The sequence below is a fragment of the Leucoraja erinacea genome, chromosome 3 (assembly GCF_028641065.1).
Source record: "Leucoraja erinacea ecotype New England chromosome 3, Leri_hhj_1, whole genome shotgun sequence".
In the NCBI taxonomy this organism is placed as follows: Eukaryota; Metazoa; Chordata; class Chondrichthyes; order Rajiformes; family Rajidae; genus Leucoraja; species Leucoraja erinaceus.
This window is the reverse complement of record NC_073379.1, coordinates 23,648,065-23,661,279: the sequence shown is the minus strand read 5'-3', so window position 1 is coordinate 23,661,279 and position 13,215 is coordinate 23,648,065. Positions and strand designations below refer to the sequence as shown.

At 42.9% G+C, this 13,215-nt stretch overlaps 1 protein-coding gene across 3 annotated transcripts in view; it reads right to left on the bottom strand.

Annotated features, from left to right (window-relative positions):
- rgs12b (regulator of G protein signaling 12b) overlaps positions 1-8,160 on the bottom strand; it is a 138,584-nt gene extending 130,424 nt beyond the window's left edge. For 2 of the 3 annotated variants that reach the window (XR_008723152.1, XM_055632296.1), the window contains exons 1-2: positions 7,705-8,160; positions 1,595-3,637 (exon numbers count right to left, since the gene is read on the bottom strand). Coding sequence is in view for 2 of the 3 variants with exons in the window: in XM_055632296.1 (XP_055488271.1) it covers positions 1,595-3,487 (1,893 nt within the window). In the remaining variant the exon portion in view is untranslated. Of the gene's footprint in view, positions 1-1,594; positions 4,607-7,704 lie in introns of those variants that run through there. The other variant, XM_055632297.1, reaches the window with a different exon arrangement.
- Between the last annotated feature and the right edge of the window lie 5,055 nt (positions 8,161-13,215).

Here is a 13,215-nt window from a genome sequence, read left to right as displayed (position 1 = left end):
ACGGTGTCTTTTTCCCCCCAGAGTGCGGGAATTATAAACTAGAGAGCACACATTTAAGTTGAGAGGAGCAAAATTTAATAGGAACCAGAGTGGCATCTTTTTCCACTCAGAGTGGTGAGTATATGGAACAAGCTGCCAGAGGATGTAGTTTAGTTTAGTTTAGAAATACAACATGGAATAAAGCCCTTCGGTCTATCCAGTCTATGCTGACCATTGGTCTCCCTTTCACAGTAGTTATGTTATTCCACTTTCTCATCCACTCCCTGTGAGGAGACAGTTTTACAGGTCAATTAACCTATGAAGCCACATGGCTTTGAGATGTGGGAGGAAACTGGAGAACCCAGAGAAAACCCACTAGGTCGCAGGTTCCACAGAGAACCATGCAAATTCCACAGAGACAGCACCCGAGGGCAGAATCAAACCTCTGTCTCCGTCACAGTGAGACAACAGCTCTACCAGCTGCACCTCAATAACAGCATGGTAATAGGCTTTGAGGGACATTGGCTAAATGTGGACAAACTTGACTCTCTTAGATGGGGCATCTTTGTTGGCATGGGCTAGTTGTGCGAAAAGTCCTGTAACCGTGCTGTTTGACTCAACATTACATAGATTGGAGTTTAGTTACAATTTAATTTTCTGCTTTAAGTAACACAAAGATGTGCCAGTATTGCTTGTTCTAAATCTAATAGTTAGACACCACAGGAAATCAATTTTACTTCCTTTGACATGACGACCCATGAGGCAATACTAAAGGCATATCATGCAGATTAAGAAATGTTCAGTGTGTCTAATGGGAATTATGAATATTTTATAAAAAATAAACAGAGCGTGTCTTTACGTATTCCAAAGAACCCCCCCCCCAGCTTTTCCTATCTATGCTCATTTTCAGAATTCAGATGGAAATAATGGAATGAATCGTATAACATAACAGGGAATTTCCACTGTTGAAACAGTGCTTACAGCAACCAGTAACATAAAATAACTCGAACAGGATTGTTGGACACAAATGCACATGGTGTGTCAATTATATAATTTACATGCAGTAGATTTGTTGGTTTCTTACAATGCATTAAATAGCTCATGTAAAATCTGTCATTTCATGGCTAAATTTAATACTCTAAATGGACATGCTGGAAAAGGTTTTGTAACAATTTCTGCAGTGTACACAAAGGCTTTGATACACTACAGACGGAGCATCTTCAGTATGTACGCACATACCACAGGCACCCTGCTTCCGTCAGTCGACTTCACAGCGACTTAAAGCCTTTTTTACTGTAAAGGGAAGATAAATCATCTTTAAGGTAAGGTCGATGTATTCTGTAGAATGTAAGGAGTAAGTGTAATGGTTAAGAGTTATTACAAGCACATGCAACAAGTTAGTTGAAGCCAAAAATGGATGAATCACTGTTACATGCTTGCAATTAGAAGGTAATTTTGGCGGCTGTAAAAGATGAACAGAAACATGCTACCTCAGTTTTTGTAAAATCAAATTGCCAGGCAAAAGAAGCTCTGGTGTGCACCTTTGACAATTTGCCAAAAACACTTTGCTTTCAAATGCATACAGTGCTGTAACAAATATCACATACAGCCTTACCTTGTTATCTTTGCTTTTCTTGGTATTTTGTTGGATCCCAAACATTTTTTCCATGCCAAACAATTTGTTCGTCAGTTCATTCTTTTGCGCTGCACTTCGAAAGGGCTGGCTTAAGCCACTTCCAACTCTGTATTTCTCTGTCTGAATCTTGCTCATTGGCGGAGGAAGGTCCTGTTTCAGTGTACTGAGGTTGACACTGGATAATCCGTCTGTGGATTCCGCGTAGGATTCCTGGTCACTACTGCTGCAATACTGCCAATCCTTGTGGACGTGAACGGGGAGCCACCTTGGAGTTCCACATGGCACTCCGTTCACATCGGATTTCTTGCTTGAATTAAACATGGACCGCGGAGATGTTCCTGGTACATCCAGCCGGGAGTGATTAAGATGTCTGCTACCGTTATGCAAAGAACATTCATTCTGTGCAAACTCTGAGAGCCGAGAAGCAAGAAATTTGTTTTCCAAGTCCTGACGACAACCATTCCACTGAGTACCTTGAATGTGTCCTTTGCCTTGTACGTTACCCCTGGCGGCAGTGGGAGGATGTTTGTTTGAATTGGTTCCTAGATCGACAACCAACACTCTGCTATTCTTTTCCTCCTGGCTGTAGCATCCAATTCCGCTATCACTGTTACTACTAATACTGTTGTTCTGCTGGCCATCAGACGAGTCCCCATCGAGAAAGGCTCTTGCGCGTGCATTTTCAAACGACTCCCCGATGTCCTTGTACAACACTGATACAAACTGAAGGACGGGTTGAGAGGATGGAGGGAACTCCAAGCAGCCGCTGGTGTCTGGGTCTGGCGTGCACTCAATACTAAATCGCCTCGCAATTCCCTGATGGATTTTGTGCTGGCAAAGATCCGGATCGACCATGAAGACGTGGCACGAAGTCCGCAATCCACCATCACCGTCAGCAGCGAGGTTATGATCGTCAAACATCTGCATGGTGACCAGTCCAAAGAATCGGCGGTCGTCGGGGCACACAGCACTGAAGGCTAATTTTTCTGCTGGGTACAAAGCCAATACACTGTGTTTATCATTAAAAAGCTTAACACAGTCGTGCATTATTTTCATCAGGACAAGGGAATGAATCTTCTGCTCAGCGCGCAAGCGTCGCATGCACCCACGGATGGCCTGCAAGCTATCGTTTTCCAGATTGGAGCTTGTCGAAGGCAATTCTATGGAACCCAAATAGCCTACAATCATCCCAACGTTCAAAATGCTAGCATCAAGACCAAATCCATCTGGGTTTTCCAAGCCATTGACAAAGACAGGGTCATCGTGTAAAACCTTTAGTACTTCGTCTTCAGAGAGGGAGTTGTGGTTCTTTTTTACACTTTTACGACCGATGGGAAGCCCACTGATTTTTTCAGAGCCTTGTCTTTGCTGCTGTGTACAGTTACGAACATATTTTCTGGAACTACCGGTATTGTCAAATAGCATTTTAAAAATCCCACCCGACTGTACATCAGCAACAACCTTTTCGGCCCTATTTAGTCCCAATACTTTAGACTTTGGCTTATTGTTCCCCCATGTCACTTTGTCTTCAGTGAAGTTAAGTTCTTCATCACTGGAACCTGTGTCACAGTGGTTATTACCATCGGCAATAACAAGTCGAAGCACACCCGTGCACTGTCCTATCAGTTTCACCACATCTTCATGGGAGGCTTTGGAGACATTAATGTCGTTCACACTGAGTATGCGATCCCCAGGTCTAAGGCCAACATAATGTGCTGGGCTTCCTTTGAGAATGCAGCTCAGCACACACGGAGCTTGCCCAGTTAGAGTAAATCCATAGCCAGTTCTTCCTCTGGCAATGTCAACATTTCTCATCCGAATGGAAGGATTAGTGCTTGAACGATGTTTCACTTGATCAGCTTGCCTTTGCATTGTTTAAATTCCCGCAGCAGCACGATACTAATACCAACACATTATTAAAGTGGACAGGAATCCCTCAGTTGAATGTTTCAGGAAAATATGTGTTCCAATTATCTCTTTTAAGTTCCATCGGAGTTCATGTAACTTGCACCAGTGATATATCTGAAAAGTGAAAAAAAAATCAAACCAATTCCATGCATGTTTCAAGTTTCATCAATTGGGCTGGTGCAGTTCTATTAATTGAAATATCCCATTACAGAAATGCTTCATCAACGTCGATAATGCTTATCTATAATGACTTTCTCAGGCAGTGCATCCAACTGCAACCATCCTCTGCGTGAACAATAACCTCTCAAATCCTTGTTAAATTTCTTAGAGTTATGCCATTTAGTTGTAAACGCCGCTATCTCTATGGGGCATACCCAATCTACTTTTCTCAATTTGGTATAGCTCTCCAGCCCTCTGCTGTTCCAAGGAAAATAAAGACACAAAATGCTGGAGTAACTCAGTAAAGCGGGCCAGGCAGCATCCCCGGAGAACATGGGTAGGTGACATTTCGGGTCAGGACGCTTCTTCAGACTGATGCCTGAAACCTACATAATTTCACGACTGAAACGTTCCATGCCAAGCAATATCTTCCGCACTTACTCCTGTGTAATCAATGCCTCTTTCTCAATTTTAAAAAAAAAGAGATATTCAGGCCCTTGGGCCCATTAAAACCACACCAACCATTGATAACGCATTCACACAGGTTCTATGTTATCTCACTTTCACACCCACTCCCTATGGATTAGAGGCAATTTTACAGCAGCCACAGATCTCAGGCACTGTGCTACCGTGCCTAAGCTGCACTACTGTGCCATCCTTCCTATAGTGTGCCGAATGATCAGGGTTTATAAGAAAAGATTGTTACGGGTTTGGACATGCTAGAGGCAAGAAACGTGTTCCCGATGTTGGGGGAGTCCAGAACCAGGGGCCACAGTTTAAGAATAAGCCATTTAGAACCGAGACGAGGAAACACTTTTTCTCATAGAATTCTCTGCCTCAGAGGGCGGCGGAGGCAGGTTCTCTGGATGCTTTCAAGAGAGAGCTAGATAGGGCTCTTATAAATAGCGGACGGAGTCAGGGGATATGGGGAGAAGACAGGAACGGGGTACTGATTGGGGATGATCAGCCATGATCACATTGAATGACGGTGCTGGCTCGAAGGGCCGAATGACCTACTCCTGCACCCATTGTCTATTGAAGGCGTAGTGTTATCTATAGTGATTTCTCTTAAGGAACAGTGGCCTTGGGTCACTTAACAGAGATAGTCAAAGTAAGAAGGGTTTAAAAGAGTGGTTAGAAAAGAATGTTTGTGGGTTTGATCATAACCTGCGGCAATTTTACCAGACAGCCTCCAAGAAATCCAATGGAGAATTTAGAACCCAGGGATTGGCTCGAATGTGAAACTACCACAGGGAAAGGATTAAAGGAAAAGCAGAGATGCACTAAGGGGAGGTTGAATAAACAAATGAGGAAAAATGATACAAAGTGCTGGAGTAACTCAGTGGGTCAAGCTGCATCTCTGGAGAACATAGGTAGGTGGCATTTCAGGTCGGGAACCTTCTTCAAACTAGAGCCTGAAAAATGATCCCGACCCAAAACATCCGCTATCCATGTTATCCAGAGATGCGGCCTAACACTTTGTGTCTTTTTTTGTAAATCAGCATCCACAGTTCCTTACGTCTCCAAGCAAAAACAAGAAAAAATGGAACATTAGATCACATATAGATTTCAATGAAAAAATACACAAAGTGCTTCTAAATGGAGCATAAATGGTGGCATGCACTGTTCATAGAGATAAACAGCATGGAAACTGGCCCTTGGGACCAACTTTTCCATACATACCAAGTTGGCATTCTGGGCTAGCCCTAAAGTTTTTTTATCCCTATACAAGTATCCAAATCTGTGCATGCAGAGATATGAGACCACAAAATCAAAAGAAATTGCTGCTGCATTGAGTTATATTCCAACATTCAGGTGAGATATTAAACCCAGATCACATCTGCTTGCTCAGGCGGATGAAAGAAAGGATGCACATTAGTTCAAAAAACTGTAGCAGGGCAGTTACCTGCTGGGTCCTAATCAGTATTTATCATTCAACATTCATCATTAAAGCAATTACTTTGACATGATAAGCTTGCTGGATACACGAGGAACTGTAGATGCTGGAATCCGGAGCAAAACACAAAGAGCTGGAGTAACTCAGTGGGCCAGGCTTCCACGGTGGCGCCCAACCCAGGCGACCATTTGTGTGCTAGTCACAGAAGCAGATCTACAATCACATATTACAATCACTCCACTCTTAAATCTCTACTCCTACAGCACCATTTCTTACTGCAGTGTATCCATACACTGTAAATGGCTTGATTATAACCATGTATTGTCTTTCTGTGCCTGGTTAGCATGCAACAAAAGCCTTTCAGTACACATGACAATAAACTAAACTGAACTGAACGTCTGTAGAAGGAATAGGCAGGTGATGTTTTGTGTAAGTTCCTTTCTTCAGACTCACGTTTCAGGACACGACTATTCTTCACACTCTAATTGAGATGTCACCTATCCATTCCCTCCACGGATGCTGCCTAACCCGCTGAGTTACTCCAGCACTTTGTATCATTTTTCCTCATTTGTTTATTCAACCTCCCCTTAGTGCATCTCTGCGTTTCCTTTAATCCTTTCCCTGTGGTAGTTTCACATTCGAGCCAATCCCTGGGTTCTAAATTCTCCATTGGATTTCTTGGAGGCTGTCTGGTAAAATTGCTGCAGGTTATGTTCAAACCCACAAACATTCTTTTCTAACCACTCTTTTAAACCCTTCTTACTTTGACTATCTCTGTTAAGTGACCCAAGGCCACTGTTCCTTAAGAGAAATCACTATAGATAACACTACGCCTTCAATAGACAATAGGTGCAGGAGTAGGTCATTCGGCCCTTCGAGCCAGCACCGTCATTCAATGTGATCATGGCTGATCATCCCCAATCAGTACCCCGTTCCTGTCTTCTCCCCATATCCCCTGACTCCGCTATTTATAAGTTTTGTGCCAACAGCTTGCTATTTGTGGAGACACAAGGAATTGCAGAGGCTGGCTGACAAAATAGCTTGCCTTTGTGTAGGCTTGCTATGAACAAACTGATCACTACAATTCTTAAATTAGAACAAAGACTGTCCTCCAGAAGTATTTAATTGATTATAAAGCATTTTCTAGACGTTGCGATTAAAAAATATTTTTTGAAAATTAGATCAGAAAATAGTGAAAGTTCTCCATAGATCAGGCAGCATCTTGTGAAGTATGAACTTTTATTTGATCTGTTGATACATTGCAAAATCAAGCAATCACAGCACAGAGAACGTTAAATTGGCTGGATACATGTCAGAAGTTCAAATCTTGTAAAATAGGCACCAAATGAAAATAATCCAACCAAAACAGGCAAATATAATTTTCAGTTACACTTTAAAATCAATAACCTTACATTCCATTAACTTAAAACGCATCCATGCTCAAATATAAATGTATCAACTTTCAAGATCAAATAGTCTCTAATATTTAAACGTTTAAATGCCTATGTTTCACCACCACATTAGAACCAGTTCCGGATTTAAAAACATTAAAATGCGCCGGATTTCGAATTTACCAAGAGAATGAATAAAATAACCTTCGCTAGAAACACTTCGGTGGGAAATATTAAAAGTTTAGTGTCAGCTTTGTTTTAAAGCGGCTTCTCTGCACTCTTAAACGCAGTGTTTTTATCGGATCGATAAACAACGTGTGTTTGATTTTTAACGGTCGTCTTCAGGCGCTTGAGACATCGCTCCCGGGATAAAAGGGCGGACATAAGGATTTGAACTCGAGGATTAAACTAAATAAGGGTCTCGACCCGAAACGTCGCCCATTCCTTTCCTCCAGAGAAGCTGTCCCTGACCCGCTGAGTTACTCCAGCACTTTGTGTCTATCTTCGACACAAGGATTTTCGTTCTGCAGACAAAAACCCACTCTGCAAACACCTTAAATATAGCTTTATAATCAATTCTCCAGCATCTGCAGCTCCCTCTTAAACACCTTAAAATCAAGGTGGCTCTCCATTTCGCGTGGCACAGTACCAATGCACAGCGAAAGACATGCAATCCGACAGTGCAAAACATTTTCTTTTTTTTTGTTTTCCCCGATTTATGTTAGTGAACGTACCGAAGCGTCATATCCGAAGTTTTTTTTGGGGGGTGGGGGGGGGGGGGTTGAATGCATTTGCAGCGAGTCTGTAGATGGTGAAGCATCTGTGCCGGGCCGGGTTGGAAGCTGGTTGCCTCAAGGGGACCGCTCCGAACGGCTTCTTCTTCTTCTTCTTCCTCTTCTCCTTGTTCTTGTTCTTGCCACAACTTGGGAAGCGTCCCTGGCCCTCGGAAACTTGCAGCAACTGTTGCTCAGCGAGGGGGAGGGGCAGAGGTGTAGGGGGCGGGACCTCGGCCCTGCTACCCCCCTCTGAGTGGCCGACGCGCTCCGCCAATCGCCACTCGGCATCCGTGTTTCGCTCCCGTCGCCCGGAGCAACTGCCCTTTCTATTGGAGCGGCCGCCCGCCACTCAGATCAAGGCCCGCCTCCCCCGCCCCGCGTTGCCAGGCGACGGTGTGTGATTGACGGCAGGCGCCGACCCCGCCCCCGCCTGATTGACGGCAGAGAACCCGACGGGGGGGGGTTTCTTTTTCTTTCTCGCCCTCCTAAAGGAAAGCTTTAATTAACCTGCCACCAAAACAAAAAAGTTTGTTTAAAACTAGAGTTCAGCAAAGTTGTTATTTTAAATACCAATTTTAATTCAAACCATTGCGGGAGGAATAAGAAATCACGGCAATCCCATTGCCCCGCAACCGTTGTCAACTGAAACTGAAACAGCAACAAGTCACTTGCTCCGAGCTAACAATGATCTATTACACATTTCCCTTCATTTCCCTACACATCCCCTTTGATTTCTCGTTTTATACGGAACACTTCCTTATCTCTGTGTCTCCCTCTCCGCTCTCTCAGTCTGAAGAAGGGTCTCCACCCGAAACGTCGTCTATATTCCTTTACTCCAGAGATGCTGCCTGACCCGCTGAATTACTCCAGCATTTGGTGTCTATTGTAGATAAAGCTGGTTTACACCGATGATAGACACAAAATGCTGGAGTAACTCAGCGGGACAGGCAGCAGCATCTCTTGAGAGAAAGAATAGAATGGGAGACGTTTCGAGCCGAATCCCTTCTTCAGACTCTGGAGAAAAGTAGGTGAGAGATGTTTTGTGTCACACGGATAAAAGTGTGCTTCATTTAAAAAAAATGTCCATGAATAACTTAGTTAAAGAGTTGAAGGAGGCAAAAAGATGAATGAAAACAGACACCGCCGGTGGGGGTGTTGTTGACACGGTGTTGCCCGGGGCACGAGCGGGACGGCCAGCCGGCGCCCGTTAACTTTTGAAAATCAAAATGGAACGCCGGCGGGAGCGCGCGCGTATAGGCGCGGCCGCGCGCACGTCCAAGCGGCGCCGACCGGTGCGCGGCCGCGCGCTCCCTCCTCTTTGGCAGCAACCGTCTGAAACCCTGCATTCACCAATTTCAATACACCCCCCCCCCCCCCCCCCCACACACACACACACCACACACACACACACACCCACACACCCCCCACACACACACACACACACACCCCCCCACACACCACCCCCACACACACACCCCCCCACACACACACCCCCCCCCCCCCCCCCCCCCCATCATAGCCCTGTCCCCTGCAGTTTGCCCCCATTCACCTTCCACCAGTATTTCCTTCTGGCTGCATAATACACTGTTTTCCTCAACTTACACCCTTTTGCCTCCTTTTATAACTCTATCCTTTGTCCACTTTTCTTCCAATCAAACTTCCTCACCAACCAGTATCCAGCTATCACTTAATAGAACAGTTTAGAAGATTGAGGGAGGACCTCACTGAAACATACAGAATGGTGAACAGAGGTTATGGGGAGAAGGCAGGAGAATGGAGTTTGGAGGGAGAGATAGATCATCCACGATTCAATGACGGAGTAGACTGGATGGGCTGAATGACCTATTTCTGCTATCACTTATCACCTTACAAACAGTACAGCAGAAGAACAGGCCTCCGGCTCACACTGAAGATAATGCCAAGACCATCACTTACTACATAGCCCATATCACTTGCCAGGCTTTGTTCTGCCCTTACCTCTCTTTTCCAACTTTCTCATCCCTACTCAAATTAGTCTGAGGAAGGGTCCCAACCTGAAACATCTGTTCATTTCCCGTCACATATGCTGCCTAACCCAGTGAGTTCCTCCAACACTATGTTTTACTCAAGGAAGACTCTTGTCTTTGTGCCATAGTGTTGGGTTATCATTTCTCAAAACCCAGCGTTGTATCAAAATATGTAGAGCTGCACATTGCAATTTTGCACGTCCTTGGTATTCAAGTGGGGGCATGTACTTACCGCATATTATACCAATACTACAGATACAACAAAGATTTTATGACAATGATCCTATTCAGTCAATCTCTCCCTATTATCAAGCTCGCAAGCACAGGACGACACCTTGACTTGCGGGCTTGAGTTATAGGGAGTGGTTGGATAGGCTGGGTGAGCTTAGCTCTAAGATCATTTTCACGCAGAGGATAGTCATATTTTCACTGTCAGAGGAAGCTACAGAAGTGAATATAATGGAGACACAAGGAACTGCAGATGCTGATATCTTGAGCGAAAAACACAAAATGCTGGAAGAAATGGACATGATGTTTAATGTTGGAACCCTTCTTTGGGGTGATTGTAGTAGTGGGGAGAAAATTGGAAAAGAGAGATGGGGACGGGGCAAAGACTGGCAATTGATAGGCAGATATAGGTGACGGTGTTTAATTGGCAGATTGGGGGAGTAAGTGACACAGGCTAGAGATGAAAAGAGACAAAAGGACGTCAGATAAGGAGAGGAGGCGTGAAATGTAAAGCCAGAGGGAGAGGATGCAGGTGGAAGCAGATGTAGTTACAACTTTTCAAAGACATTTAGACAGATGAATGGGAAGGGTTTAGAGCGATATGGGCCAAATGGAGGCAAATAGAACTAGTTGAGAATGCCAACTTGCCAACAGAATCCATACAATTTTAGTTGTCCATTGCTTGGAACACTTTTTGGAATGAGTTCATAACCAATGGCATTAAAAAGCTCAGACAAAAGATGGATTTTAGGCAACATTTTTAAGTAGTAAAAGGTGAAATCCATAGTCTACCATAGCTAAATCTACAGAAATCAATGATGGGGAAGCCAAAGAAGACAGAGAGGAGTTTACCAGGGGAGTGTGTAGTGTTAATGGAGGCATAGATGGAGGAAGTCATTGCAAAATGTAATTATAAGGATGATAATTTTCAATGTGCAATGCATATTAAGGAAGTAATAGATCTTACAAGCAATTACAAATCATTTTGGAATAAAACATTAAATCCTTCATACAGATTGATTAGAAAGCACTATTTTCTGCCTAAATCTTTTGCTGAAGTAGAGACTATAAAATAATTAGTAGCTTGGAAAAGAAATGATAAGGTATGCACTAAAGAGCAGAACAAAAATAGATTAGAGAAAAATAGCAAGCAATGGAGGAGATGACCTATGCTGTGATGAACTGTGATCAGAAATACATCATTAAAGATAGCAAACACATTTTATTATGAAGTGAAAGGTTAAACTAGGCCACTTCTTTGGAATACAGTGTAAGCAATGTTTTTAAGTTGGCGATGAGAAGATGTCGATGATTTGCTGTTCCATCACTTCATGTGCAATCCTTGAATCAGATTGTCTCCGGTACAGGGAACCGTGCAATATTCTACTCAGTCTATATTCACACATTTCCTTTACTGCATCCACTGTTATTGTGGAAAAAGTGCAGATCCACCACTGATTTTCCAGCAACTGGTGGTCCGGCCCCAACTTTAACTCTTCAATAGCTCAGTCAAATTTATGAGATACAATTTCCCATGCACAAATCCATACCAACCATCCCAAATCGGTCCTTACCTTTCCAAATGCTGGTGGGTCCTGTCTCCCTGTATCACCTCCAGTAACTTTACCATCCCCGATGTTAGGCTCACCGTTCTGTAGTTCCCTGTTGCAGCTCTTCCTAAACAAAGCCATAACATTAGCCACCCTCCAGTCTTTTGGTACTTCGCCTGGTATTAAAATGTTCAAGTTTAAACTGAAAACTTTTGCCTACGAAACAGTTAAATAATTAAAGTAAACCCTTGTGATAATACACATTGCAAATCACAATTTAACATAATCAACATTTAAATACAATAAATTTAGCAAACTTGAAAAAAATGTTTGCTATCCAACTGCTCACTCAAAAGGCTGCATTACTAGATAAACCCTCACATGCACTAAGAGTGTGTTTTTTGTTGCGTTTTGCTATCTGGCTGTGCTTACATTTTAAATTCTCACCAGTTTCAAATTCCTCCATATCACCTCATTCCTCTCATCCATTACAATATCAATACCCCGAGCTCACTGTAATCACTGTCAGCCCCTCAAGTCATTTTGATAATTTACACTCTCCTCCAAATATAGTATTTTTAAATCACTCCTCCACAGGCCACTGTACATTTGGTTGCCAATGCCCCATGCTCTAAAATACCCTCCCTGAACACCTCCACTTTTCCAATTTATTTCATGGCTAATGGAAGATGCTCCTTAAAATATCTTCTTTTTGGCCCTCGTCATACTGTGGTTTCATGTTCATATCGCAATTAGAGGTTCGAAGATACCATGTAGCAAGTTAATCAATGTGTGTGGAGAACAATTTCCCAGAGCTGTCCTGAATTTGGTTTGAACATGTGCCTTTGCCTGTTGTCCTTGAAGTTGGGATTTGGTTTATGTTCTAGACACACTCATTCTCCATTTCCATATGTTTGATGTTCTCCTTCTAGAGAGAATGTGGAAAATAAAGAATTAATAGTTTTAAAAAACACAACCTTTTATGTCTTGCCTGTTGCTTGAAAAAGTAAGCGTGAGAGGTGAGAGTATAATAACTCCTTTGTACTGTTATTGGATAAGTTACAAATGCTACATGAGAAGATTAAAGCTCAATTTATCATCACCACAAATCAGTCGTAAACTTCAAGATAAGCTAGGCGATTTTCCATTTGAAGCCAAAAAACAGGAGTTTGTGCATGGCAAAAATTGTTGATATACTTTATAAGGTCAGTTCACATTTTAGTACTTTGCAATGTTTCTAAGCAACGAGATAAGTCCCAAGACTCATTAAACTACTTTTATATGGGAGCAGTTCAGAGTGGGACCTTTCCATGAACCAAGAACAAAGAGAAAAACATTTTCATGCTATTGTGAATAACAAAGCCAATAAAACCATTTAAACCAAAGACCTAATTCTCCATAGGAAAACGTCCTCACAAGAGGTCACAGTTGACATACAGCACAAAGTATTGATTTCCTAAAATTTGATCATCAGTGCTGCTCAGCTGCCTGTAAACCAGTCACATTTTTATAATAAACAAACCACACACATGGAAGCTGAAATGAAAGGAACAGCAATTACCAGTCAATGGCCGTGTAATGAATGTATAGGTCTCTGTATGTGCACCCAATATTTTTCTACTCTTTCAACTTTGTCAAGTTCTCAATTTTACTTTCATGCCAATCAATGCATTGGTATGCCAATT